We start from the raw sequence: 24,386 nt of genomic DNA, 5'->3' as shown, positions 1-24,386 counted from the left end.
TCTCTTTTTTGTGTCATACTGAAAGACCATTAGTTCAACAAGAAGTTCCATTTCTAATCAACTTCATCATATAATTATAAAGATGCCCTCAAGTTGAGTTCAACTTCTAACTGAAGTTCAACTTGCATCTATCCAGTTTTCTTAGTAAAATTACAGGGTAGTATGCCATTGTCTTCTAGAATGTTTTTTAACTTCTCAGTCTGCTCAACACACAGCTTCTGCATACACACCAATCAGAGACTTATAGCATTCAAGGCAGGGGTGGGTTCTACATTTTTTTACTACCGGTTCTGTGGGCGTGGCTTATTTTGTGGGAGTGGCTTGGAGGTCATGTGACTGGGTGGACGTGGCTATGTGTATAGGGATACTACTGAAAAAAGTCATTTCTGACAGGTCCTCGCACTTTTGACTGGTCCTCACACTTATGACCATCCTCACATTTATGCCCGTGCAGCATTCTTAACAACCATGTCACTCATTTCACAACTGCTTCTCTTCACCATGGTGATAAGATAGGGCAAAAAACGTAAAATGTGAAGATAGTCGTAAATTCGAGGACTGGTCAAAAGTGCGAGGACCAGTCAAAAATAACTTTTTCAGCCCTCTGAGGAGTCCATATGCACAAAAGGATACAGCAATAGAGAGGGATGAAGGAAGGAGAAGAGAGATGGAAGAAGGAAGGAGAGAGAGGGAAGGAAGAGAAGGAGGAAGGAAGAGGAAGTAGGGTGGAGAAGAAGAGGGGTGGGAAGAGAAAATAAGAAGGAAAGAAAAGAGAGAGGTGGTAGGTTTGAGGAGAAAGATTGCTGTACAATAAAAAAGATGAAAGGGAAGAAAGGCAACCCCAAACAAATATAAAGATATTAAGATAAAGAATGAATTGTTAAACTTTAAAGAATAAAAGAGAACAAATATGAATAAATAGCAATAATTAGAAACACACATACAAACATACAATGTATTTTCTTTGAACAGAGTATTTGGCCAGTTCACAAATTTAAACAGTGTTTAGTCATTTCAATTAAATTTACAATTTCTATATTTCCTTTTTGCCATATTTATTCATTTTTTAAAAAAAAAACCAATATTATCCTTCATCCTCATCTCTAATCTTAATCAAATTCCATTTTTCCCTTCTATTCTATATTATACCCCTTCCCATTGTCATCTATTTTTATATCCATCTTCACATTGGTTAATTATGTAATATTACAGTTGTTTAATACAAATTCAATATTTTAATATAAATCAATTAGTTATATAACTATCTTTTTGTATATTAATCAATATGAACATGAATATTCCAATTATTTCCATGCAATCCAATTTCTTACAAATCAATTAATTATATTTACCAATAATAATAAACCAAATAATTTCCCCCATATATTCCTCCAAACCACAACTTAACCATTTCTGCTTTCAACACAATATACAATTAATAGTATCTAAATTAGTACAATTCCCTAATTAAATAGAGCTTTTTTTCTTTTGTGTTTTAAAATCTTGAACTCTCCTCTTTTTCCCTAAATTTCCCATTGTTTGCACCTACCTTTTTTGGTGAGGAAAAAGAAAAAGAAATCTCTCTGCCTCATTTTGTCATTGCAGCAAAGAACCTGCTTTACTTTCAGTTTTGTTTTTTCAGCATAGCTAGGGGGGAAAAAATCTGCTCCAAAACAGCAGAGAGCAAATCATCAGAGAGCCTGGAGGCCGATCTAATCAACTTGCGCTAATTAACCTATGCTGAAGCTGAAAGGGGCTGTTTTTTCTATTTTTGCAGGCAGCGGTCTACTCATTTGTTTTAACACTGATCAGCTGTAGGGCAGCCCCTTGAAGCCCTCGGCAAGAGTTTAAACAGTTTTTTTCCCTCTAGCCATCAGCTGGGACTCAGATTGGGAGTGGGCAGGGTAAGCGAACGGCGACTAGGCCGGGAACCGGTTCGGGGGCGTGGCCAGCCAATCTTATTACTGGTTCTCCAAACTATTAAATTTTTTTACTACCGGTTCTTGCAAACCGGTGCGAACCGGGAGCAACTCACCACTGATTCAAGGCAACACTATAACTTATTTACACAGTCATGGATAGTTTAATATAGTTCTTCTTTATAATATAGGCAGTCCTTGTTTAATGACTTGTTCAACAACTGTTCAAATTTCTTACAGCACTGAATGAGTTGTACTTACAGCTAGTCTTCAAAGTTCCATCAGTCCTTAGGCCATGTGATCATGATTCAGGTAATTGACAAGTGACCCAGATTTCTGACCATCACATTATGCTATAGTCATATAATCATGATTTCCATCCTTCCCTACCAGCTTCCCCTAAGCAAAGTCAATGAGGAAGCCAGCAAGAAGTCAAAATCTATGATCATGTGAGGTCCTCACTTAACAACTTGCAGTGATTTGCTTAATGACACTAACTGGGGATTGCCATAATTGATGTTGCTAACCATAGTGGACACATGACATTGCTCTTCACAACCATATTGCTTAGCAATGGAAATTCATATCTTAATTTCCATTGTTAAGCAAGGACTATCTGTATAATTGAATTCCAATGTTGTTAATTATGACTTGCTTAATCATGATTAATTGAATAGCTGGATTTGCACAATAGTCTAAACCACAAATGCTTAGAATAGACCAATTGATTCTAAAAGGCATTAGTCATTATTAATCTGTAAAGAAAACATTGGTTTTTAATAGGAATAAAAGTGGATAAGAAACTGTTTGGAATAAACTATAAAAAGGCAAATCTCAACTTCTTATGCTTACTGAAATATCATAACATTAATCTGATATGCCTATTGATCATTATGCAATAAAATTATTTCAGGCTAGTTTTATTTTTGTCATAATTATATGAATTTTGACATACATATTAACTGAAAATTTTATAGGTAAATAAGTAAACTTCTGGACAATTTCCATTTGTTTTAATGGAGCTCCTCAGGAGGAACTGAGTAATTTGTAGATATATCTCCTACCTATTTACAGAAATTCATACTCTCCAGAATTCAGGGATTAAAAATAGAGACACATCTGAGGGAATCTAACACCACTTCTGAACATCTCTGAGCACTCCTTTTCTCAAGTCCATTATTTTAAATTGCTTCTGCAGGCCTTCACTTAAAAAACAACAACAATGCACTGATTTTACTATTCAAGAAGGGTGAAGATCAGCCCCCTGAAACTGAATTTACTTTTGAATATATACGCATAGATCCGCACTGTCCTTATTATAGTGAAGATGGACAAAGGACTTTCTGTCAGCCACAACAGAAGCATAATTCACAAATGCCCTAAAATAGTTTGAAAAGAATCGATCTAAGGATTACAGGCCAGTTTAATATTCTTTTAGTTGTCAGGAAGTGGTTTGGACACTAAAGAGACTATCCTTTCCACGTTTACTCGGTTTGAGAATGCCATCGAATGCTGTGGGATTTACCCTGAATAAATACTTCTAGATCTAGACTCTCTCGGGTCATCTCGAGTTCATCCTAACGCGCCCAACGAAAACCAATTTTTTTTTTCAATCCACCCCGTCCTCTGAAACCCAGGCCATGTATTTACGGTTGCCGCTCTAACTGGAGCCGTTCCGAATAATCCGGGCCGGAGAAACATGTCGCGTTAATAACGTTCTTAAGGCCGAATTCAGGGACGGAGAGGTGGCTCCGATCCAGACGGACTTTCGGGGAAATCCGACTCTCCGGGATTTGTCGCGTAGCGAGAGGGCGGGGCCAGGCCGGGCTTAGCTCGGGGAAGTTGCTGAAGTTGGAGCGAGCGAGGGCTGAACCTGGCAAGCGCTTTGCTCGGGCGGCCGGGGCCTCGCCGTGGGTGTCTTCGGGTGGGCTTCTCCTTTCGGCTCGGGCGGTGCATGATGGAAGCAGCATGGCCACTCATTTCTCCCTGACCCAGGTAGGGGCTTCCCGGTGAGGGAAAGGCGCTGTGATGCGCGAGGGTTGGGGGTGGGTGGGTGGGGGGAAGCAGAAGAAGGCGGCGGCAAAGCAAGGCAAGGCAAGGCAAGGCAGGCGCTGAGCTGGCCTCCTCTCGCGAGGAGCAGCGGGGGTCTCGCTTCCCAAGCGCTGGCGCAGAATCGCCGCCTCGCAACGTCGTCGTCGTCGTCCGCTGCTTCTCCCCGAGCTCTTTCCCACCTTCGCGTCTCCCACTCCCTATCCCGGCTGCTCGTAGAAGGGCTTCCGCCCGGCTCTTTTCCCCGTTCGCACGTTTCTCTCTTACCCCCCCCCCACTCCTCCTCCCCCCCCTCCCTTGGAGCGTTAATTATTTGCATCGTTGGGCGAGACGTGCGGCATCTTTTTCCCGCTCTGGGTTCTCCTCTTCCCCCCCCGCCCCCCCCGGTAGCTCGCTCTCGTGGTTTCTTCCCTCCTTCGCCTTCCTCATCTCTTCCCCCACCTAACTCGGCTTATAGTCGGAGAGCCGAGCGAGCCGCCCTCTTCGACGGTGCCGTGTGGACGCACCTCGCCTTCGCCCCTCCCCCCACCAACCACTTTTAGGCCCGTCCTCCCCCCCCCCCCCCACGGCTGCTTGAGGAGTGAAGCCGACCTTCCAAGGAAGCGCTTCTTGCCGCCTCAAAACATCGGCTCCTTAAAGGGCCGGAGAGGGATTCCTCTCTGCAATTCCTAAGTGGGCGTTCATTTCTTTTTCTTTCTTTTTTTTCTTTTCCGGCGTCGATACTGTATGGGTGTTAACCGTATAATAACTGTCTCGGTTATTATTATTATTTTTTAAATGGGTATTTCAATGGTGTTCAGTTTCGGAGTCTTCCCAGTGGGTTTTCCCAGTCCAGGGATTGGCATTTCTGGCAACTGGATATTGCTATTATTTCCTTCATACTCCATAGTCCATGTGACTGCTTTTCAATCTGTGATCTGTTCTTATCAAGTCCTTCAGTTTCTTTGGAGAGACACATTCATGTTTAGGCCCCTGTATTTCTTTTCCACTTGGGCTTTTGGTAAGATTTCTGGGGTTGAAAATGTTAAGATAAGAAATGTTAAGATAAGAAAATGTTAAGGAGCTCTGGTGGCTCAGCAGACTAAAGCACTGTGATTAACATCCACTTACATCTGCTGCCTGCAATTACTGCAAGTTCAAATCTCCCCAGGCTCAAGGTTGACTCAGCCTTCCATCCTTTCTAAGGTAGGTAAAATGAGGACCCAGATTATGGGGGCAATAAGCTGACTGTGTATAAATATACAAAAGTATGAAGGCTTTTGCTTAAAGCTGCCCTGAGTCTCCGGAGAAGGGCGGCATACAAATCAAATTAAAAAAAAAAAGATATTGCTCAGAAGGCATCTCATAAACAACAGAGGTATGTTTAATAAATTAATGGAAGAGGAAACTTGGCTTCCTCATTGTAATTTGAGGACTGTAGCTTATTTTTCAAGGATTCTGTATCTAATGGCAAGCAAGAACACTAAAAAAAATATTACTTTTGATTATAATCATTCGAGATGCTACTGGGTAATATAGAACTTCTGAGGGAAAATTCCAAATTGTGTTCCTAATTGAAATTCAAGTATATGAATTCCTACTTTCTTTCTTTCTTTCTTTCTTTCTTTCTTTCTTTCTTTCTTTATTTATTTATTTATTTATTTATTTATTTATTTATTATTATTATTATTATTATTATTTCAATTTATATACCGCCCTACTCCCGAAGGACTCAGGGCGGTGAACAGCCATAGAATAAAACATATGAATACAAAATTTAAAATAAAGTAAAACAAATAATTTGGCTGAAAATTTAAAACCCCAATAATTTAAAACCAAATTTAAAATTTCCATTTAAAAGGGGAAAGACTTAGGTCAGGCCAGTTTGATGAAATAAGAAAGTCTTGAGCGCGCGACGGAAGGTACGCAGATCCGGGATCCTCCGTATCTCCTGGGGGAACTCGTTCCAGATAGTAGGTGCCCCCCACAGAGAAGGCTCTCCCCCTGGGGGCCGCCAGTCGACATTGTTTGGCCGACGGCACCCGGAGGAGCCCCTCTCTATGGGAGCGTACTGGTCGGTGGGAAGCTATTGGTGGTGGCAGGCGGTCCCGCAAATAACCAGGTCCTAAGCCATGGAACGCTCTAAAGGTGATAACCAAGACCTTGAAGCGCACTCGGAAGACCACCGGGAGCCAGTGCAGCTCGCGCAGGAGAGGTGTTACATGGGAGCGCCACGTCGCTCCCATTACCACCCGCGCAGCCGCACTCTGCGCCAGTTGGAGCCTCCGAGTGCTCCTCAAGGGGAGCCCCATGTAGAGAGCGTTACAATAGTCCAGACGGGAGGTGACGAGGGCATGAGTGACCGTGCGTAGGGAGTCCCGATCTAGAAAGGGACGCAACTGGCGGATCAGGCGAACCTGATGAAAAATCCTCCCTGTCACGGCCGTCAAGTGCTCTTCTAAAGACAGCCGTGAATCCAGGAGGACACCCAAGTTGCGAGCCCTTTCTGTGGGGGCCAATGATTCGCCCCCAATAGTCAGCGATGGCACCAGCTGACTATATCGGGACGTCGGAAACCACAGCCACTCGGTCTTGGATGGGTTGAGTCTGAGCCTGTTTCTCCCCATCCAGATCTGTACGGCCTCCAGGGACATCACTTCAAGGGCATCGTTGGGGTGGTCTGGGGTGGAGATGTACAGCTGGGTGTCGTCAGCGTACTGATGGTACTCTACCCCAAAACCACGGATGATCTCGCCCAGCGGCTTTACATAAATGTTGAACAAAAGGGGCGAGAGGACCGATCCTTGTGGCACTCCACATATAAGGGGCCTCGGGGTCGACCTCTGCCCCACTGTCAACACAGACTGCGACCGGTCGGAGAGAAAGGAGGAGAACCACCGTAGTACGGTGCCTCCCACCCCCAACTCTTCCAACCGGTGCAGCATGATACCATGGTCGATGGTATCAAAAGCCGCTGAGAGATCTAAGAGGACCAGGACAGAGGAGCACCCCCTGTCCCGAGCCCTCCAGAGATCATCCACCAACGCGACCAATGCCGTTTCCGTGCTGTACCCAGGCCTGAAGCCCGACTGGAACGGATCTAGATACGTCGTTTCATCCAGGTATATCCACTTTATATGCATTAGAAATGAATCATGCATTTCAGAGCGGCTGATATATGAACACTTAACTTTTAGAAAGCAAGTTCTTAGTTACTACATGAATCTGTAGTTCTTGGAATCTTCAGTGTATCGGATTTATACTCCATCCTCTTACTGTGGTTTTAAGCAATCAAGGCAGTTTATATAAGATCACATAAGTTAGATGTTAGGGTAAATTGTTTATTTGAAACACTGCTCCATGGTGTTTATCATTAGGTGCTAGCGCATGGAACAATCAAATGAAATTTGAAACTGCTACTCTAACTTGAGAGCCAGTTGGGTGTAATACAGGGGTCTCCAAGCTTGGCAATTTTAAGACTTGTGTACTTCAACTCCCAGAATTCCCATGGCTGGCTGAGGAATTCTGGGAGTTGAAGTCCATAAGTGAAAGTTGCCGAGACCCTGGCATAATGGTTGATGCATCAGGCTAAAAACTGGGAAACTGGTTCTAGTCTGGCCTTGGGCACAAAGCCAGTTGGATAATTTGAGGCTTGTCACTTTCTCTTAGCCCTAGGAAGGAGGCAATAGCAAATCACTTCTGAAAAAAATTTGCCAAGAAAACTGCAGGGATTTGCCCAGGCAGTATTGGAGAATCAGATCCAATTGAAGGGAAGGAGGAAAAAAACTTCATTTGTTTATAAGAAAACTGCACAGATGCTGTCACCAGGAGTTGATTTTAACTCAAAGGAGCTTTTACCATGTTGATAAAGTGGGAATGAAATTAGGGAATGGATATATGAACAGAAAAGAGGCTAGTATAAAGATAAAGCTGCAAAAAAATAGTGCTGTCATATGGGCTACCATCTTCTCTCCCCCCCTCTCCCTCTCCCTCTCTCCTCCTCCCTCCCTCTCTCCCCCTCCCCTTATATAAGTTTAAATGTGATATGAACACCTAAAGCAGCCGCAGTTTTCAGTTCCCAGGAATTTGAATTTAAAGCAACTGCAACTCACAAATTCATGGTCAAGTGAATTTTGGTTTACAGAAATAACCTAACTCCCCGGGTTCATACAAAATGCGGAACCAGAAATTTAAGCATACTGAGTCACAACTAGTCAAGTACCTATTTTCATAAGATATTATATATATTTGACATAATTCTGCTTTGAAAATGAAAAAATATTTTGCACTAATTATAACTGGAAAATCTCAGAACTCTGTAAACTATTATTCTCTTCAAAGCAGAAAGTCTTAAGGAAATTGAATGTGAATTGAAACAGTATTCAGTAAAAAAGACTGATAAAGCTGTGCAACTGAGCTAGGGTATGCCAATAGTTTAATACAACTGAAATAGCTATGTGCTTAAAATTTTATTATGTGTGAATATTGCGTGTGAATATGAATGTCACAATTTAGGAACTTTATTTACTTTTGAAACTCACTAAGGTGAAAATAAACATCTAACTGCAATAAAACTCTTTGGAAGTATACTCTTTACCCTGAAAACAAGTTTGTTTCTACTGTGGCCTAATGTCATTTAAGTTCACTGCATCCATTGGTCAGAGGTTCATCCTTCAGGTCAAAGAATGTTAAGTTCAAGCAGCTTTTTTACATTTGGGCTGTCTCGTGGGATTTCTCTCTATTATTTCTTTCCACATTAACCTTTTTACAATATTATTGTGATGTGTGATCTATATTACTCTCATTAATAAGCCCTGGCAGATGCAAAAATATAAATGTTTTTAATTGAACTGGAAAATTTCCTTGAAGGGAAAATCGTAGTTGTAAAAATTGCAGGATGTCAAGAATTATTAGATTACTTTGTTTTCCAATTTTGATGACATATTTAATGTGAAATGCTGAAACTTGATATATGTTTTAGCATTTCACAATGTGTTTCATTTGTTCATTGACTATATTGCAATGATACAAAACTAAAAATAATAGAAAACGGGCAAATATTTTTAATCATATAAAACTCTTCTCAATTTTGTACTGCAGTTTTGTAATTGCCCATCAAGCAAGTGAAGCAATGTATATTAGAACAAGAGAAAAATTAGGTATGACAACATTATACATTGTCTAAAGACTTGGAGATCAGTTTCAAAATTAGAAACTTTAGAAAATTGGTTATGAGTTCAATATTACTGGTGGTTGTATTTTCAGAGCAATATATTCAGTGATGATTCAGATTTACAGTGAATACAGTCTACTCTTAGGCTTCCTTGAAGTCTCAAGAAAGGAATGTTGCAGAGGGCTGTCGCCTGAAACTCTTAGTTACCCAAATTGCAAGTGTCATTAATTTAATTCTTGCCTTTAGTTCTGCTGGGAGCATGATAAGTCATCACTCTTCAGTAATGTCTTATTAAAAATTGGTTTACATAAATAAATTATGTAAGAGCAGAATTATTACTGCAGGTAAAGAAGGGCTCTAACATTTTAATATGTACGGTATTTTCTGAAATCATTTCGGTTTCTGAAGAAACTTAAATAAATGACCATCAGCTACAGTCTTTCTAAAGATAAAAACTTTGTTTCATTTGATCACACCCTAACTTAATTAGCAATCCAGTGTTTCATAAGTTTGTTGTATTGAATATTAATAACAATACAAGTTAAATATGTAACATCCAATAATTTTACAAGGATACATTTTAAGAGATGGGATATTGTTAGTAGGAAAAAGCTGCCACTAAAATAAAATGTGAAAAAGTAAAGCTTGAGAAGAATAAATAAAAATTGAAACATTAGGGAAAAAGAAGAGAAGGTACTTGCATCGATTTTGAGACTTTGGCCTTTGATATGCCAAAATCTGGTGTGGCTCCTTGACCTACAAGAAATTAGCATCTGTTTGAGGTAAACAACTGTGTTTAGAATCAGTGACATTTTGGAGTGAACATAAATTGGGTTAGTGTAGCAAAACCAGTTCAGACAAATAACATGCACCTAATCATTCTGCAAGGGAGAGCCTAGTTACACCACCATTGCAAGCATTAATTACTTGCCAATAGGCTTCCAAGGGCCATGTTCAGTGCTAATTTCAACTTGTAAAGCTTTGCACTGACTTCTCACCTGTCCTCTGGTGGTCACGTTAGACTACTCCAGAGTTCTGAGGTGAGAAGTATAGGATCTCAAAGGCAATATTTTTCTTTAATAGGCCCCCATCTTATGGAACAGGTTCAAGTTATAGTTAATATTCCTTTTATTTAAGAAACCTTGAAAACTGCTCTTTTGCAAGGTATTTGGAGCCTAATAGCTTGGTTGTGTAGCACTCTGAGTTTCAGTTACGTTGCCTGTTTTTTATTATAGTGCTTATTTCATTTTATTGATTGTATGATTTATGAGGTAAACTGCTAAGAATTGGTTGAAGCTGGTGGCTTACAAAAGGATACAAGCATGTTTTCTGAAGTACATCATATATCAAAACTTTATGCAGAAAATTCTTGCAAAGAAGATCAACTCTACTAACATTCTTTTATATAATTTTAGAATAATTGTAACAAAATAAGGACTGAATGACCTAGATCTTGTACACTGGTGTTTTAAAAAGAAAGAAGTATTGAGATAGCTTTGTGGCAACAGAGATCCTAATTTGCTGAACCAGCTTTTTTTAAGTTGCATTAGCTAACCTAAAATTTCCCTCCTTGTTTTCTCTTCCTTTTGGCGATGATTTTTTTTCTAATAAATTTCATAGCAGACTTCCTCAGTGGTTTGTAAGTCATTTTAATACCCAGATCTTTATCAAGTTCCAATTTTAATTCATAATTCCTGAAAGTGCTCTCAGTGTAAAAACATACTGCCAAAACTGTTACTATTTTGGCTAACCTAATGTCTTATCTGCAAAAAGCCCTAGTTAAAGTGGCTATACCATATATAAAAATACAGTCTATTCTAAAATTGTTTCATTTTAAGTCATAATCAGGATAATCAGTTATAAGTTTGCATATCTGTTTTTGCTATATTCAGTATTTAATTCCAGTTATAAGTGATTATAATAGTGGCTGACAGCAAGAATATGGAAATATAATTTGTAAAAAGAGCAAGTCATAATTAAATCAGAAATAGATGTACTACAATCATAACTCAGAGAAGGTATAGTAAATCTGTAGAACCAACGGAATTATGAAAAACTAGCCGGTTCAAGATATTTTATAGAAGTGCTGATAATAGTTGGGAAATGCTGGTAATATTCTTCCTAGGAACCAACACAAAGGCATTAGGAAAGCTGTAGTAGAAGCATGATCTAGATTCAAACTACCGTATTTTTCAGTCTATAAGGCGCACTTCCTTCCCCCCCAAAAAAGTGGGTGGAAATATTTGTGTATCTTATAGAGCGAATGTTGCCGAAGCCCCGCCTACCCGCCGGCCCCCACCCCTTCGGCCTCTGCCTCCCAGCAATTTGCCTCCTTGCAGCAAACAGCCTGGTCAGCTTCAGCACAGCCTGATTTAGCATGAGCAGCAGATTGGTGGTTGGATCGGCCTCCCAGAATACCGCCGATCAGCTGTTCCAGGCTGTGGGGATTGCCGCCACCTATCGTCACCTCTGCGCACCCCATTTTCAGCCTCTGCGTGTCCCGTTTTTGGCCTGTTGCAAAAACCGCCGCCTATCGCCGCCACTGCCATTGTTCAGCAGTGATAGGTGGCGATCCTCACCGTGTGGAGGCCAAAACCAGGAAGTAATGTCCCAGTGCCTGGAAGCTGTGCGGATCTTGATGGGGAGTAACAGGCTTCAACTTAACCCTTCCAAGACCGAGTGGCTGTGGCTTCCGGCGTCCTGATATAGCCAGCTGGTGCCATCGCTGGCTATTGGGGGCGAGTTATTGGCCCTCACGGATAGGGCTCGCAACTTGGGCGTCGTCCTGGATGCACGGCTGTCTTTAGAAGAGCATATGACGGCCGTGGCCAGGGGGGCTTTTTATCAGGTCCGCCTGATTCGCCAGTTGCGTCCCTTTCTGGATCGGGATTCCTTAAGCAGAGTCACTCAGGCGCTCGTCACTTCCCGCCTGGACTATTGTAATGCTCTCTACATGGGGCTCCCCTTGAGGAGTACCCGGAGGCTCCAACTGGTGCAGAATGCGGCCGCGCGGGGGATTATGGAGCGAGGAGTCGCTCCCATGTGACACCTCTCCTGCGTGAGCTGCATTGGCTTCCAGTGGTCTTCCAGGTGCGCTTCAAGGTGTTGGTTACCATCTTTAAAGTGCTCCATGGCATAGGACCTGGGTATTTGCGGGACCGCCTTCTGCCGCCGATAGCCTCCCACCGACCAGTACGCTCCCACAGAGAGGGACTCCTCAGGGTGCCGTCAGCCAGGCAATGTCGGGTGGCGACCCCTAGGGGGAGGGCCTTCTCTGTGGCAGCTCCCACCCTCTGGAACGATTTGCCCCCAGAGATAAGAAGGATATCGGATCTCCGGGTCTTTCGCCGTGCCCTGAAAACTTTTCTTTTTCATCAAGCAGGGCTGGCGTGAACCCCCCCTTTTTTTTTAGTTTTTTAGTTGTTTAGCTTTTAATCTGTCAATGGGTTTTAATTCGAATCGTTTTTAAAAATTGGGCCAACGTATATAATTCTTTTAATAATTTTAAATTTTGTATTGTTATGTGTTTTAGTTTTGGCTGTGCACCACTCTGAGTCCACTAGGAGAAGGGCGGTATACAAATTGAATAAAATAAATAAATAAATAAACAGCTGATCGGCAGTATTCCAGGAGGCAGATCCAACCGCCAATCAGCTGTTCGTGCTAAATCGGGCTGTGCTGAAGCTGACCAGGCTGTTTGTTGTTTGCTGCAAGGAGGCAAATTGATGAGAGGCAGATGCAGATTTTTTTTTTCTTGTTTTCCTCCCCAAAAGCTAGGTGTGTCTTAATGGTCTGGAGCATCTTATAGTGCGAAAAATACGGTACATCATAGTTTATTTTGAAAAACTTAGATGGCTTGGAAAACATTAACAATTATTATTGGTTGCACAGTCAGCCAGATATTTTAGACCAGGGGTGTCAAACTGGCGGCCTGTGGCCAGATGCGTCATGTGCAGGCCACGCCCACTCTAGCTCCGTGAATGAAAAATGTGAAATGTCATGTAATGGCAACATGATGCAACGAGGTTGACACACGTGTTTTAGACTATTTGGCATTTTTACCCAAATTATTGAATCCTACCCAAGGACCTGAGATAGGCAACTGTTTTTTAATAATATTAAAAGTACTATTGTAGGATGTAGGCTATTCCAAGTAAAACTGCCTTTTATAATTGACTGATGATAATTTTGTCAATGCCAATGGTGTTCAAATGGTGCTCAGCATGTTTTGGAATTGCCCCCAAGGCACCTATTACTAATGGTATATCTTTGGTTTTTTTGGTAACGGTTATTGTATCTCTGTTTGCAGGTCTTTGTATTTTGTGATTTTTTCCAATTCTTCCTCTACTATTCAGCTTTCTCAAAGTACTGCAAAACTTTTTTGTCTTTTTTTTATCAACAATTGTTAAGTCTGGAGTACTGTGTGTGGCAAATGCTTGTATGTTTGAATTCTAAAGTCCCATGGCACTTCAACTTCTTCATTTTCTATTACTTTGTCCACTTTGTGGTCCCATCAGTTACTGCTTTCAAGGCAAATGGTACTTGGCAGATATTCCAATGCACCATTGCTTCTACTTTGTCATGCCATTGTTTGCAGCCAATCTGTGCAATCTTCTTGCGGCAGCTAACTAGGTGGGACACTTTTTCTTCAGGTTTTTTGCATCTTGTTTTCTGTTGCTGTCTTTCTGTTTTCTGTTGCTGTCCCAAGGACCTTGATAGGTGGATAAAAATGCCAAATCCAATCTAAACATTTTATTACATTAGAGTAGCTAACTCTCAATGGGGTTCCATTGGGCATAGGAAAAGAACAACCATAAAATGGTGTCCCCCATCCCCATGGAGCCAGCTGAGAAGAATACTGTGGTTAATGGTATTGAAAGTCACTGAGAGATCAAGGAGCACAAGGACAAATGCATTAGCTCCATCCTGTCTCTGCCACAGGTCACCTATAAGCATGACCAAAGCTGTCTCACTACTAAATCATCCCAGTCTAATAACTAACTGAAATGGGTGTAAATAATCCATTTTGGTCTGCGTTCTCATTAAGTGTAGACCAACCACCTTTCCTAGAAAGGGAAGGTTGGCTATTGGATAATCGCTATTAAAAACCAATGGGTTCAAGAACGGCGTGTTGAAGAGGGGTACACCACAGCCTCTTTCAGGACAGGAGGTACCACCTTTTCCATTAAGGAGACTGTTGTCACAACATGAATCCACACATAGATCACTTCCCTGGCTGCTTTTACAATTCAGGAGGGTCCAGATCCAGTTAATAAGCTAAGCACAGCTGACAGCACAGAGAACTCCACTTCCTCAGGTTTCTCTGACTCTGATTCATCCCAGATTACCAGACGGTGCCTTAAGAACCTCAGCCCGACTTGAGTCCACGTCAAAACAGAGCTGAGCAATTTATCCAGCAAATAGCCTAGGTCCATGATGGCGAATTTATGGCATATGGCACACAGCACCCTCTCTCTGGGCACGTGAGCTATTGCCCCAGTTCAGCTCTGCCACGCATGCACGTGCGCGCCTCCCGCCAACCAGCTGGTCGTCAGGTCTCTGCTGTGCATGATGGGGGAGGGGCACATTGCATTTTGGGGGTTTGGACATCCGTGCGTGCTTTGGGTACTCGGTCCAGAAAAGATTCATCATGGGCCTAGATAATCCCAAAAAAGATTGGGTCACCCTAAACAGGACTGCTGGACAGCTATCAGTGGATGCAAAGTGGGCAAAGATGTAGCCAATTCTTGTCTGAAGGAAAGCTAAAAATAATGCAAATCTTTATTGCAAGTTGTTCCATAAAATTTGATGATATATTCAGTTTGTACTGCTAGAACACATTATACAATTAAAATATAATTCTAGCTACAAATGATTTACTGGAAGCAGAAAGAGGCAGTCCCTCATATAACTTGGTCCTATGCCATGTAAGGCTTTAAAGGTAAAAAACAGCACCTTGAGTTGAACCTAGAAGTGAACTGGTAATCTATTTAGCTCATGGAGCAGAGGCATAATGTGCTTTTCTAGGGATACCTATAACTACTCACACCACCACATTTTGTACCAAGAGGAACTTCTGGATTTTGTTCAAGGATTGCCCCATGTTTAGCACATTACAGTACTCTATTTGGAGGTGACTAGGGTGTGAATAATTGAATAGTGCCTCATGAATTAAGGAAAAGATGCAACTGGCACACAATAGAAATCTGTGCAAAGATCCTCCTAGCCACAACAGCTTCCTGCTCTTCAGTCCCCAGATTGCCCATCAAGTCTATGGGGCATAATACTTAGTAATAGCAATGAAAAACAAAATAAGAGATAATTGTAATTGGACAATTCTGTGTAGCTGGGGTTCTTGAGCCAATATGAAAGGAACTGAAGATTTTTCTGGTGGTCTGATAAGGTTCTGGAGCAACACCCAATCTACCAGCACCTCATTCACAATCATTACTTCTAAGAAGGCTTGGAAATTTTCTGGAGAAAAGCTGACGGACAGAGAAACCAAACCCGGATAGGCACCTCTTCCTTTTCTCCAGGTCTATCTTCCTGCCATTAAATTCTATTCACTGTGTGTGGGGGACCTGCAGCTGCTGCCAGTAGCCTAACTGATGCAAAAGACCAAAGCAATGTTGGCAGTTTTCCACTCACCATAGATAGAAGAAGGTGAAGCTGTGACAAAGCTGCTAGGGTGAAACTTTGTCCCAGAGCAAGGTTGCCAATGACATTTGTTCATTCAAGGCTACAGCTACAAACAGGCAAGAATGAATAGCATGCTGGTTCACAGAGCTTTTGTTAGTTTAGTTCGGGTGTTGGCAACCCGCAACTTCAGAGCTGCATGCTGCTCTTTTGTCCTGCTGTGGCTCCCTGTCGGCTGAACCCACCATTGGCCTCGCCCTCCCCTCCCAGTCACTCCTCACCTGCCCTGAGAAGATAAGGGCGACGGTGGGGGATGGAGACTTACTCCATATTCCAGAATGGGTGTGAAGTGCCCCTGTACTTCCCCCACCTTGTGGGTGCTTCTTCCGGCCCTTGTTGGTGCTGCACGCACCTCGGTTGCTGGGGGAGACGTGCGACTTGCTCTCTACCTGGAGACACTGGCTTGGCCCGGCTGCAGCCAACGCCACTGCTCTCGCCACCTCCATAGCCTGCCCGCTGCTCTCACAACACAGTTAAATTTAGCATGCTTCACAATGGGGGAGACAGCGTCCCCTATTCTTCCTGGAGCCCGTTACGATGTGGAGTATCAGCCGCAGCTGGGCCGGGCCAGTGTCTCGTGGCAGAGAGCTTCTCAGGCCAGGAGAGTAGTGACTGGGAGGGGAGGGCGAGGGGCAGGTCCAGCCGACGGAGCTACAGCAGTGGGATGAAAGAGCTTCATTTATCTGGGAACCTGAAATGACTCTTGATTTAAATCATATGGTAAAAAGCACCCAAAAAAGAAAGAACAACATTAGCAAAACAACAACAACAACAACCCCAACCCTCACCTGTTTTTGGAAATGGTTCAAGAGGGAACACATACATATGCACATGAGAGAGAGAGAGAGAGAGAGAAAGGGAGAAAGATAAGAGAGAGAGAGGAGAGACAGATTGAGAAAGGAGAAAGAAAAGGAGAAAGGGAGAAAGAGATGAGAAAGACAGAAAGAGATCAGGGAGACGGAGAAATGAAGGAGAGGGAGAGATGAAAGAAAGATGAGAGAGACGGAGAAAGAGAAGAGGGAGAGGGAAAAAGAAAGATGAGAAAGATGAGAGAGAGACAGAGAGAAAGAGGAGAGGGAGAAAGAGATGAGATAGATGTGAGAGAGGGAGAAAGAGAGACACAGAGAGAGATACCCGTTTCCCCACAGAAAACACCAGGAGCCACAAAGCCTGGGTAAGTGTGACTGTGGGGATCATGTGACTGGGTGGGTGGGACTGGGGAGTGATGTTGAGTTGACCACACCAATCCAGGTTTTGTGGCTCCTGGGTTTTCCTGTGGGAAACGGATCCAAATAACTCTTTGAGTGTTTAAGGTTTCAGACCCCTGGTTTAATTCCACACAATAATGTAAACAGTACTCTGACTGGAGGTTGTAAATCAAGCAGGAGTATACTTGCAAGTCATAAGACTTGTAATTCCTAAGAAGAAACAATAGGGGCCTCCAGAAGCAAACTCGAAATCTACCAGGTTGTATTCTCCAGTTTTCAGAGTGTTTTTATGGAAGTCTGTAATGATTCTCAGTCATCCAGGTCATGGTTGTCACGTTTTTATGGAACTAAAACAGAAGGAGTGAGCTGCAGCACTGCAATTGAAGTCCCTGTCAGAAGACCATTGGAAAAGAAGTCTAGCATTGGTTCTATTTTTGCCTTTAGGGCAAAAGGTTTAGGAGTTGACTGAGATGCTGAGTGATGATGTGTGAATATATAGTATATGGAAAGTTTCTTCCTTGGAAAGCTCTACAGAGATCCTCTTCAAAAGTTGCTGTGTATTCTTACAGTCCTTTTAAGGGCACAGAACCACAGTGCCCAGCATCTCTCATTCTTGGTCAGATTGGCCGGGACTGTCGTAAATTGCAGTTCAGTAATTTCTGTAGGCCCACAAATCACCGATTAAAATTTAATTATTAAAGATAACCAACTTTTGTATCAAAGTATAAAAAAGCTTTGATATTGCAGCCTTTAGACAAATGAACTAGTTGTAATGTGGCGTTTATGATTATTTGAGTTTGAGATCCCTGATCTAAAGGTTCAAGAATGGTAGCTGTTGAATTGTTGGAACTCAAATATGTTTTGAAAATATCTGGTACAAAATATCTGAAATGTCCATCAACATGTAACTGTAACAACAGCTGTTTAGTGTTTGAAAATAGTCCTTGTTTAACAACCCCATTTGGAACTGGAAACTCCATCACTTAAGTGACATGGTTGTTAAGCAAGACCTCACATGATCACAACTTATGATTTTACTGCCAGCTTCTCCTTGACTCTGCTTGTCAGAAGCCAACTGTGAAGGGAGCAAATTATGATAATGTGACTATGGGATGCTTGTATGGTTATAAATGCCTGCTGGTGCCTGAATCTTGATCACATGACCACAGAGATGCTGTGAAAATTGTAACTGCAAGGACCAGTTGTAAAGTTATTTTTCAGCACTGTCATAACTTTGGACGTTAAACAAGGCAGTTATAAGTGACAGCTACCTACAGCATTTTTTAGCCTTTAGATCCCGATTAGGAGAAACTTTAAGCAAACATTTTTCATTTTAAAAAAACCATTTTTTAATCTAAAGTTTCAAAAGAGAAGTGTAGCCTAAGGCATATAATTCAAATAGACAGGAATTTGTTACAGTTTTTCTGAAGTCTTATTCTTTGTATATCTGCTGACTAAGGAGACTTTGGGATGTTAAAATGAATGTTAAAGTACAGGATGTGAAAGAGCATATGTTTCCTATGCAAAAGTAACAACAGCTTTAAATAAATGTTTTGTTTGAAAATGATGACATTGCTGTAATTGGCTTTAAGATGTGACAATATTAATTGCTGTATTAGGGTAGAGAAGGAGAAACAAAAGGCAAATGTCATGCTTGAAATCACTAGGAAAAGAATTGAAAGTAGAACTGCTGATACAAAAATGTCCTTACACAAATTTATGATGAGATTATATTTTTTGTGTATAGCTCTGACCATTGCATCTTAAAAAGGCTATTATAGCACTAGAAAACAATGGAAAGAAGAAGCAACCAGAATGATTAGATGTCTGGAGCAACTCCTCTATGGGGTTAGACTACAGTAATTGTGGGTTTTGGACTGGAATGAAGATGGATCAGGGAGACAGTGACTGGGGTTTATACAACCACACAGGACATACTTAAGCTTGAGAGAGGAAAGTTTGGCTCCAACAAACATAGTGTTAGAATTCAAGGTCATCCACTGAAACTAAATGCAGAGAGATAATAACCTTCATAAATAAATTTTTCACACATTATACTGTATAATTAAACTTTGTAATGTGCTATGATTGGCCATATAGGAAAACCTTAAAATTTTGTGTAGAATTAGACCATTAATTATTATTATTAATTGTGTATGTGTTTGTGTGCATATTTTTTAAGAATGTTGGTTATAATAGCAAAATCTAATACAAACTAAACTTAAGAGAATAGAAAAGAGTAAAAACTGCAAGAAAAAAGGAAAAGATAAGTAATGCAATAAAGAAAAGGAAAAGAAATATACAGGTGGTCCTTGATTTACGATTGGTCACTTAATGCCTGACTGAAATTACGATGGACTCAAAGTTACTTAGGGCCTATCTTTGAAGTTAAGACTGCTGTACCGTTTCTGCAGTTAGCGTGATCACATTTTGGGCACTTGGCAATCGGCTTGGATTTAGAACTGGTTGCATCTTCCCGCAGTCACATTTTATGACATTTTGGCATTTTCTGGCAAAACCCAGCAAAAACTCCTGTTGAACAAAATGAGTTTGCAGTTACAACCATGTGGTTCACTTATCCATCAAAAAACGGTCATAAAATCATGTTTAGTCAAATGGTGCCTTGATTTATGAAAGCAATGACTTACAACCAAAATTCCAGTCCCAATTGTGATAGTAAATTAAGGATTACCTGTATAAAGAAGCAACTTCCAACTTTTATGACAAGTATAAACAAATTTAGTGACTCTTTACCCCCTCTGAAATTACAAATATTTATTTCTTCAATCCATATCCCATCTCTTATGTATAAACACATTCATAAACACCATCTTTTCAGTCCTGGTGTCAGCAGGAAATTCATAAAGAGTTGCCAGAAGTAAGAACATGTTTTATTTTAACCTTGATCAAATAAGCCAACTTTATATTCCTTTCCTTTACTTCTAACAGTCCTGATCTTTAGTTCATTCAGATGTCATAGGATTTGATTTCTCTCCATCAATTCTTTGTCCCATCACACAGACATCTTCAAGGCTTTAAAACAAGCCTCTTTTGTAAATTCAGTAGGAAAAATTAACCAGGTTATTCTCTTGATTTGTCATATTTATTTTATTTTATTTATTTTATTTTATTAGATTTCTATACCGCCCTTCTCCCAAAGGACTCAGGGCGGTGTACATGCCATTTCTGGGAAAATAGGGAAGGGGAAGGGAAAAAAAGTATAGGGGAAAGGGGAAAAGAAAGAAAAGCATGAACCTCCAACTTTATTTGGCTCAGTAGAATAAAATAATAACATGCAACCTCAGCTTTTTACTTTTACATAATATATGTAAGCCATTTCTATAACAAAACCCTTTCTAATGGACTATATGTAGATTTTGACACACAGGTTGCCACACAAGTGATAATCCTAAATGTATTCAATTGTGTCAGTGGAATTATGGTATCTTTAATAATTGATCTTTGCTCAGATTTAATATATTGTAACAAATAATACATTACGACGATAGTTTCATATCTATAGTTGTCATCAATAAGTGTTGTTGCACTTGCACAAACAATAATGGAGCCAATAATGACTCCATGTGTACCAGTGAACATACCTTTGCATGAGTGCTACTTTTTTGTGAATGGATTTTCTTGTGTTCAAACTGACTATGAAATGAAGCGTGTACAAAAAGTGCCTGTAAGAGAAAGAAAACCAAGAGATCACAGTAATTCACTAATAAATAGAAGAGTTGAGTTGTTGTAACATTTTATTGTGCCATAGCCAATTAAGTAATCTTGTCTCATGATGTGTAACTACCATGATTTTACATGACATATTGCCTTGTAAGGTTTTCCTACTGTAAACTGTATCAACTGAACACTTAAAGCGATTGGGATTAGTACATGATGTAAATTAATACTATTAATAGTGTGATTTTGAAAATGTGTGGGCTGAAACTTACTATTCTGCAAAAGACTGAAATGAAATAGGACAAAAAGAATAAATAATTAATATCTTAAGTAATGCTTCATATATTTTACATTAAAGCCCTACTGGATTTGTGTTTCAGAACAACTTGTCAAATCTTAAAGATAAAATTTAGCAGAAATCTCTTTCAGCATAAGCAGTTCTATGTCATAGGCTCAGGCTACTCATAATATTTTGTTGTATCTTACAGTACTTGTTTCATTTAAAAGGGAATCTATTACCATTTTGACTTTGTAGTTAAGTTAATTCTATGCAAATACTCATATCTTTAGTTTATGAATGTTTAGCTAAATGTACTAATCTATTATAATTTTAAAATTAAGCAGTTTGGAAAATTGATCAATAATATATTATTATATCTTCTTAGCTGTCAAGTGCAAATTCGGTATATGAAAAATATTATCGTCAGGTAAGTGTAAATTTGTCTTCTTTGCTTTTATTTTAAAACAAAATAATTTCTCATTTGTTTGTTATGGTTAAATGTCTTAAATACTGTAGAATAAACTTTTGTAGTTTATAGAGTAAGCGTTTTAAGTATGCTAAAAGTTAATTTTATATCTTAACACCAATTAAAACTTTATTATTGCTGAAAAGATTTGTTTGTATACAAAGTTTATCAGTACTAATGGTACTTTATGCCCCTGTGCCTAAAGAGATTTTTTAGGTTAAATATGCAAGAATTTAAAAAGAAAGATCTATTGCTTTGAGAATTATGCTGTTTAAATGACACAGTGTAAACATTTGAGTACAGTGAGTATAATGTGTAGAAATTTTTAGGTCTATAAAATCACAGAGAGTGTCGATAATAATTTGAAAACTAGTTTGTGCAGTGAGTCTATTCATATCCTTCTGCTTGCAGACTCTGCTGTATGCTTCAATTATATTGGCCCTTTCTCTGGACTTTAGAGCAAAGCACAAAGTTACTCTTTTCCCTTCCCTTCCCTTCCCTTGACTTTTTTATTTGATTTCTTTACCATCCTAGTCCAAGGGATTCTAGGTACTGTACATACAATTATAATTAAAACAGTTACAAATAATGCTTCAGAATAATACAAAGTTCAACAAAATTGATATTCTGCAAATTTCTGTGTGGCTCATTTGGAGTCTGGAAGCAGTAGTGAAAACCAAATTGATAGAAGGTAGTGGCTTTCAAGATACCAGCTTTCAATTTTTTTTATTATTTTAAGAAATTAGGCAGAAAGCTGGAACATACTAAGGTAGGTGACCTATGAGTTCAAATTGAGACCTCAGCCTTAAGAATTATATCACTTTCATCTATGGAGATTATATAGATACTAGAATGTGAGGCATCTTGAAATAGAAAACTGTCTTGGAAGTGAGGGGTCCTTGCTGCTCTCTGAGCTTGATTGTTTCTAGTACAGATGATGTTACAGGGTTTGGGAATGAAACATCAACAAGAAAACAACCAGTATATATTTAGTATATTGACTCTAGGGCTGTGATGGCGACCCTATGGCACACATGCCCAAAGTGGCATGCGAAGCCATGTCGCTCAGCATGCATGGCCTTCCCTGTTTGTCTTCGGGGTTTCTGGTGCGCATGCGCACATGACGATCAGCTTCGCACGTGCGGCAGTGCCGAAAACCGGCTTGCACATGCACGCCAGCTAGCTGATCGTTGGGCTCGCATGCACGCTAGAACCCGGAAGTTCGGCTTTTCCAGAGCATGGCCCCGACGTGCGCGCACACATGCGTGTCCCATTTCTGCACAACCTTTTTGGTGCCGAAAAGGTTCACCATCACTGCTCTAGGGCATGTAAAACTTGAGAAGCAATTATAACATCTGGGAGCTGGTTATATGTATTTGAACATTATTTGCTAAAAGTTATCATAGACATAACTTTTTGTAGCTGTATATATATAATGCTATGATTTCAGCATATAGTGTATATGGTCCTACAGAATTGTGTATGCAACATGATTAAATATTCCATAATTCTTTATTATCTGAGCTAATAAAGTTTTGTTTAAACCATATATTTTAAAGAATTGCTTGTTTTAATCAGTTGTATGGCCTCTTTTGGCAGGTTGATCCTAGTAATTCTGGAAGAGTGTTGGCTTCTGATGCAGCTGTCTTTTTGAAACAATCAGGACTAACAGATTTGATACTTGGGAAGGTATTGATATGTTCAGATAAGGGGATAATCATCTATCTTGGCTTTACAAAAATAAAAATTGTGACTTGCAGAATCTTTTACATTTTACAGATTTAGTTGTTAATATAATTCTTACTGGTATTATCCTATGCTGGTCTACAACTAAAATAAAGATTGATCCCGCATATAGTGCTATTCTGTTAACATTTTTTTTTAATGTTACAGAGAAGTTATAGCTTCATTTCTTTAATCAGTGGAATTTAATTTTTGATAGATAGATAGATAGATAGATAGATAGATAGATAGATAGATGAAAATATATATGAAATATATATGAAAATGTATATATATAATATTATTATAAAATGGAATTAATCAGTGGAATAACTGGCTTCCAGACGTTGTGGGTGCTCCAAATGCTTGTCCAATCTTTTAAAGAAGAGATTAGACAACCATTTGTCTGATATGGTATAGAGTTTCCTGCTTAAGCAGGTGGTTGGACTAGAAGACCTTCAAGGTCCCTTCCAGTTCTGTTATTCTTAAAAGTAATCATTTTAATTTTAACCAGTGTTTCCAATATTGGGTGTCCAGGAGTATTCAGTAGCTGCATATTGAAAATGAAATTACTTGACTACATGGTATGAAAGTTTCTCTTAAGATTTAGAGTAATCTAAATATCTTTTTAAATGCATAGAAGATATTTAACATTTAAAGATATTCAAAAACTATAAAACCTGATTCTGATTGAGCTCTAATAATTGTAATATTGTAATCTCTGTTAGCTAAGATTAGACAATTAAATTTTATTGTATTGAAACTATTGCCAATAATAAATATAACATTTTAAAAATAGATTGATTACATGAATAAAAGAAACTTTCTGCCATCACTTCACATGCTTCCTTTATCTAACTATATTTTAGGTTTGGGATCTTGCTGATACAGATGGCAAAGGTATCTTAAACAAACAGGTAAGATATATTTTCTTCTGAATATAAATACAGTTATGAAATAGCAACAGAAAAAACATCTCTCCAATATTTTAAAGAGGTTCCTATATCTGATTATAGTGTGAACATCTGTCTTTATTTTCTTAACAAGGTAGGGGAGCATGTGTAGAAAATAGCCTTGAATTTTTTTTCTAATCATTTTACAAGCAGTGACTTTAGGAAATATATGTATTTATTTATTTATTTAGCATATGGCATATTGTACATGGACTAGCAATATATAGTAACAAATCACTTAGATTAGTAAAATGCTATAAAAT

At 39.7% G+C, this 24,386-nt stretch overlaps 2 protein-coding genes across 5 annotated transcripts in view; one reads left to right on the top strand and one right to left on the bottom strand.

Moving 5' to 3' along the window:
* OSBPL9 (oxysterol binding protein like 9) overlaps nucleotides 1-3,699 on the bottom strand; it is a 93,718-nt gene extending 90,019 nt beyond the window's left edge. The window contains exon 1 of one of the 2 annotated variants that reach the window (XM_087891057.1): nucleotides 3,570-3,699. In XM_087891057.1, the coding sequence (XP_087747183.1) occupies nucleotides 3,570-3,620 (51 nt within the window). In that variant the 5' untranslated portion in view covers nucleotides 3,621-3,699. The remainder of the gene's footprint in view (nucleotides 1-3,569) is intronic. The other variant, XM_087891058.1, reaches the window with a different exon arrangement.
* Nucleotides 3,617-24,386, top strand: part of EPS15 (epidermal growth factor receptor pathway substrate 15) — a 62,053-nt gene continuing 41,283 nt past the window's right edge. For 2 of the 3 annotated variants that reach the window (XM_060689912.2, XM_034415071.3), the window contains exons 1-4: nucleotides 3,617-3,914; nucleotides 21,368-21,409; nucleotides 23,048-23,137; nucleotides 24,040-24,087. In XM_060689912.2, coding sequence (XP_060545895.1) covers nucleotides 3,888-3,914; nucleotides 21,368-21,409; nucleotides 23,048-23,137; nucleotides 24,040-24,087 — 207 coding nt within the window. In that variant the 5' untranslated portion in view covers nucleotides 3,617-3,887. The remainder of the gene's footprint in view (nucleotides 3,915-21,367; nucleotides 21,410-23,047; nucleotides 23,138-24,039; nucleotides 24,088-24,386) is intronic. The other variant, XM_034415072.2, reaches the window with a different exon arrangement.

Source organism: Pantherophis guttatus, chromosome 3 (genome assembly GCF_059756535.1).
Source record: "Pantherophis guttatus breed Tessera chromosome 3, ASM5975653v1, whole genome shotgun sequence".
NCBI classification, from domain to species: domain Eukaryota; kingdom Metazoa; phylum Chordata; class Lepidosauria; order Squamata; family Colubridae; genus Pantherophis; species Pantherophis guttatus.
This window is presented reverse-complemented; position numbering and strand designations above follow the sequence as displayed.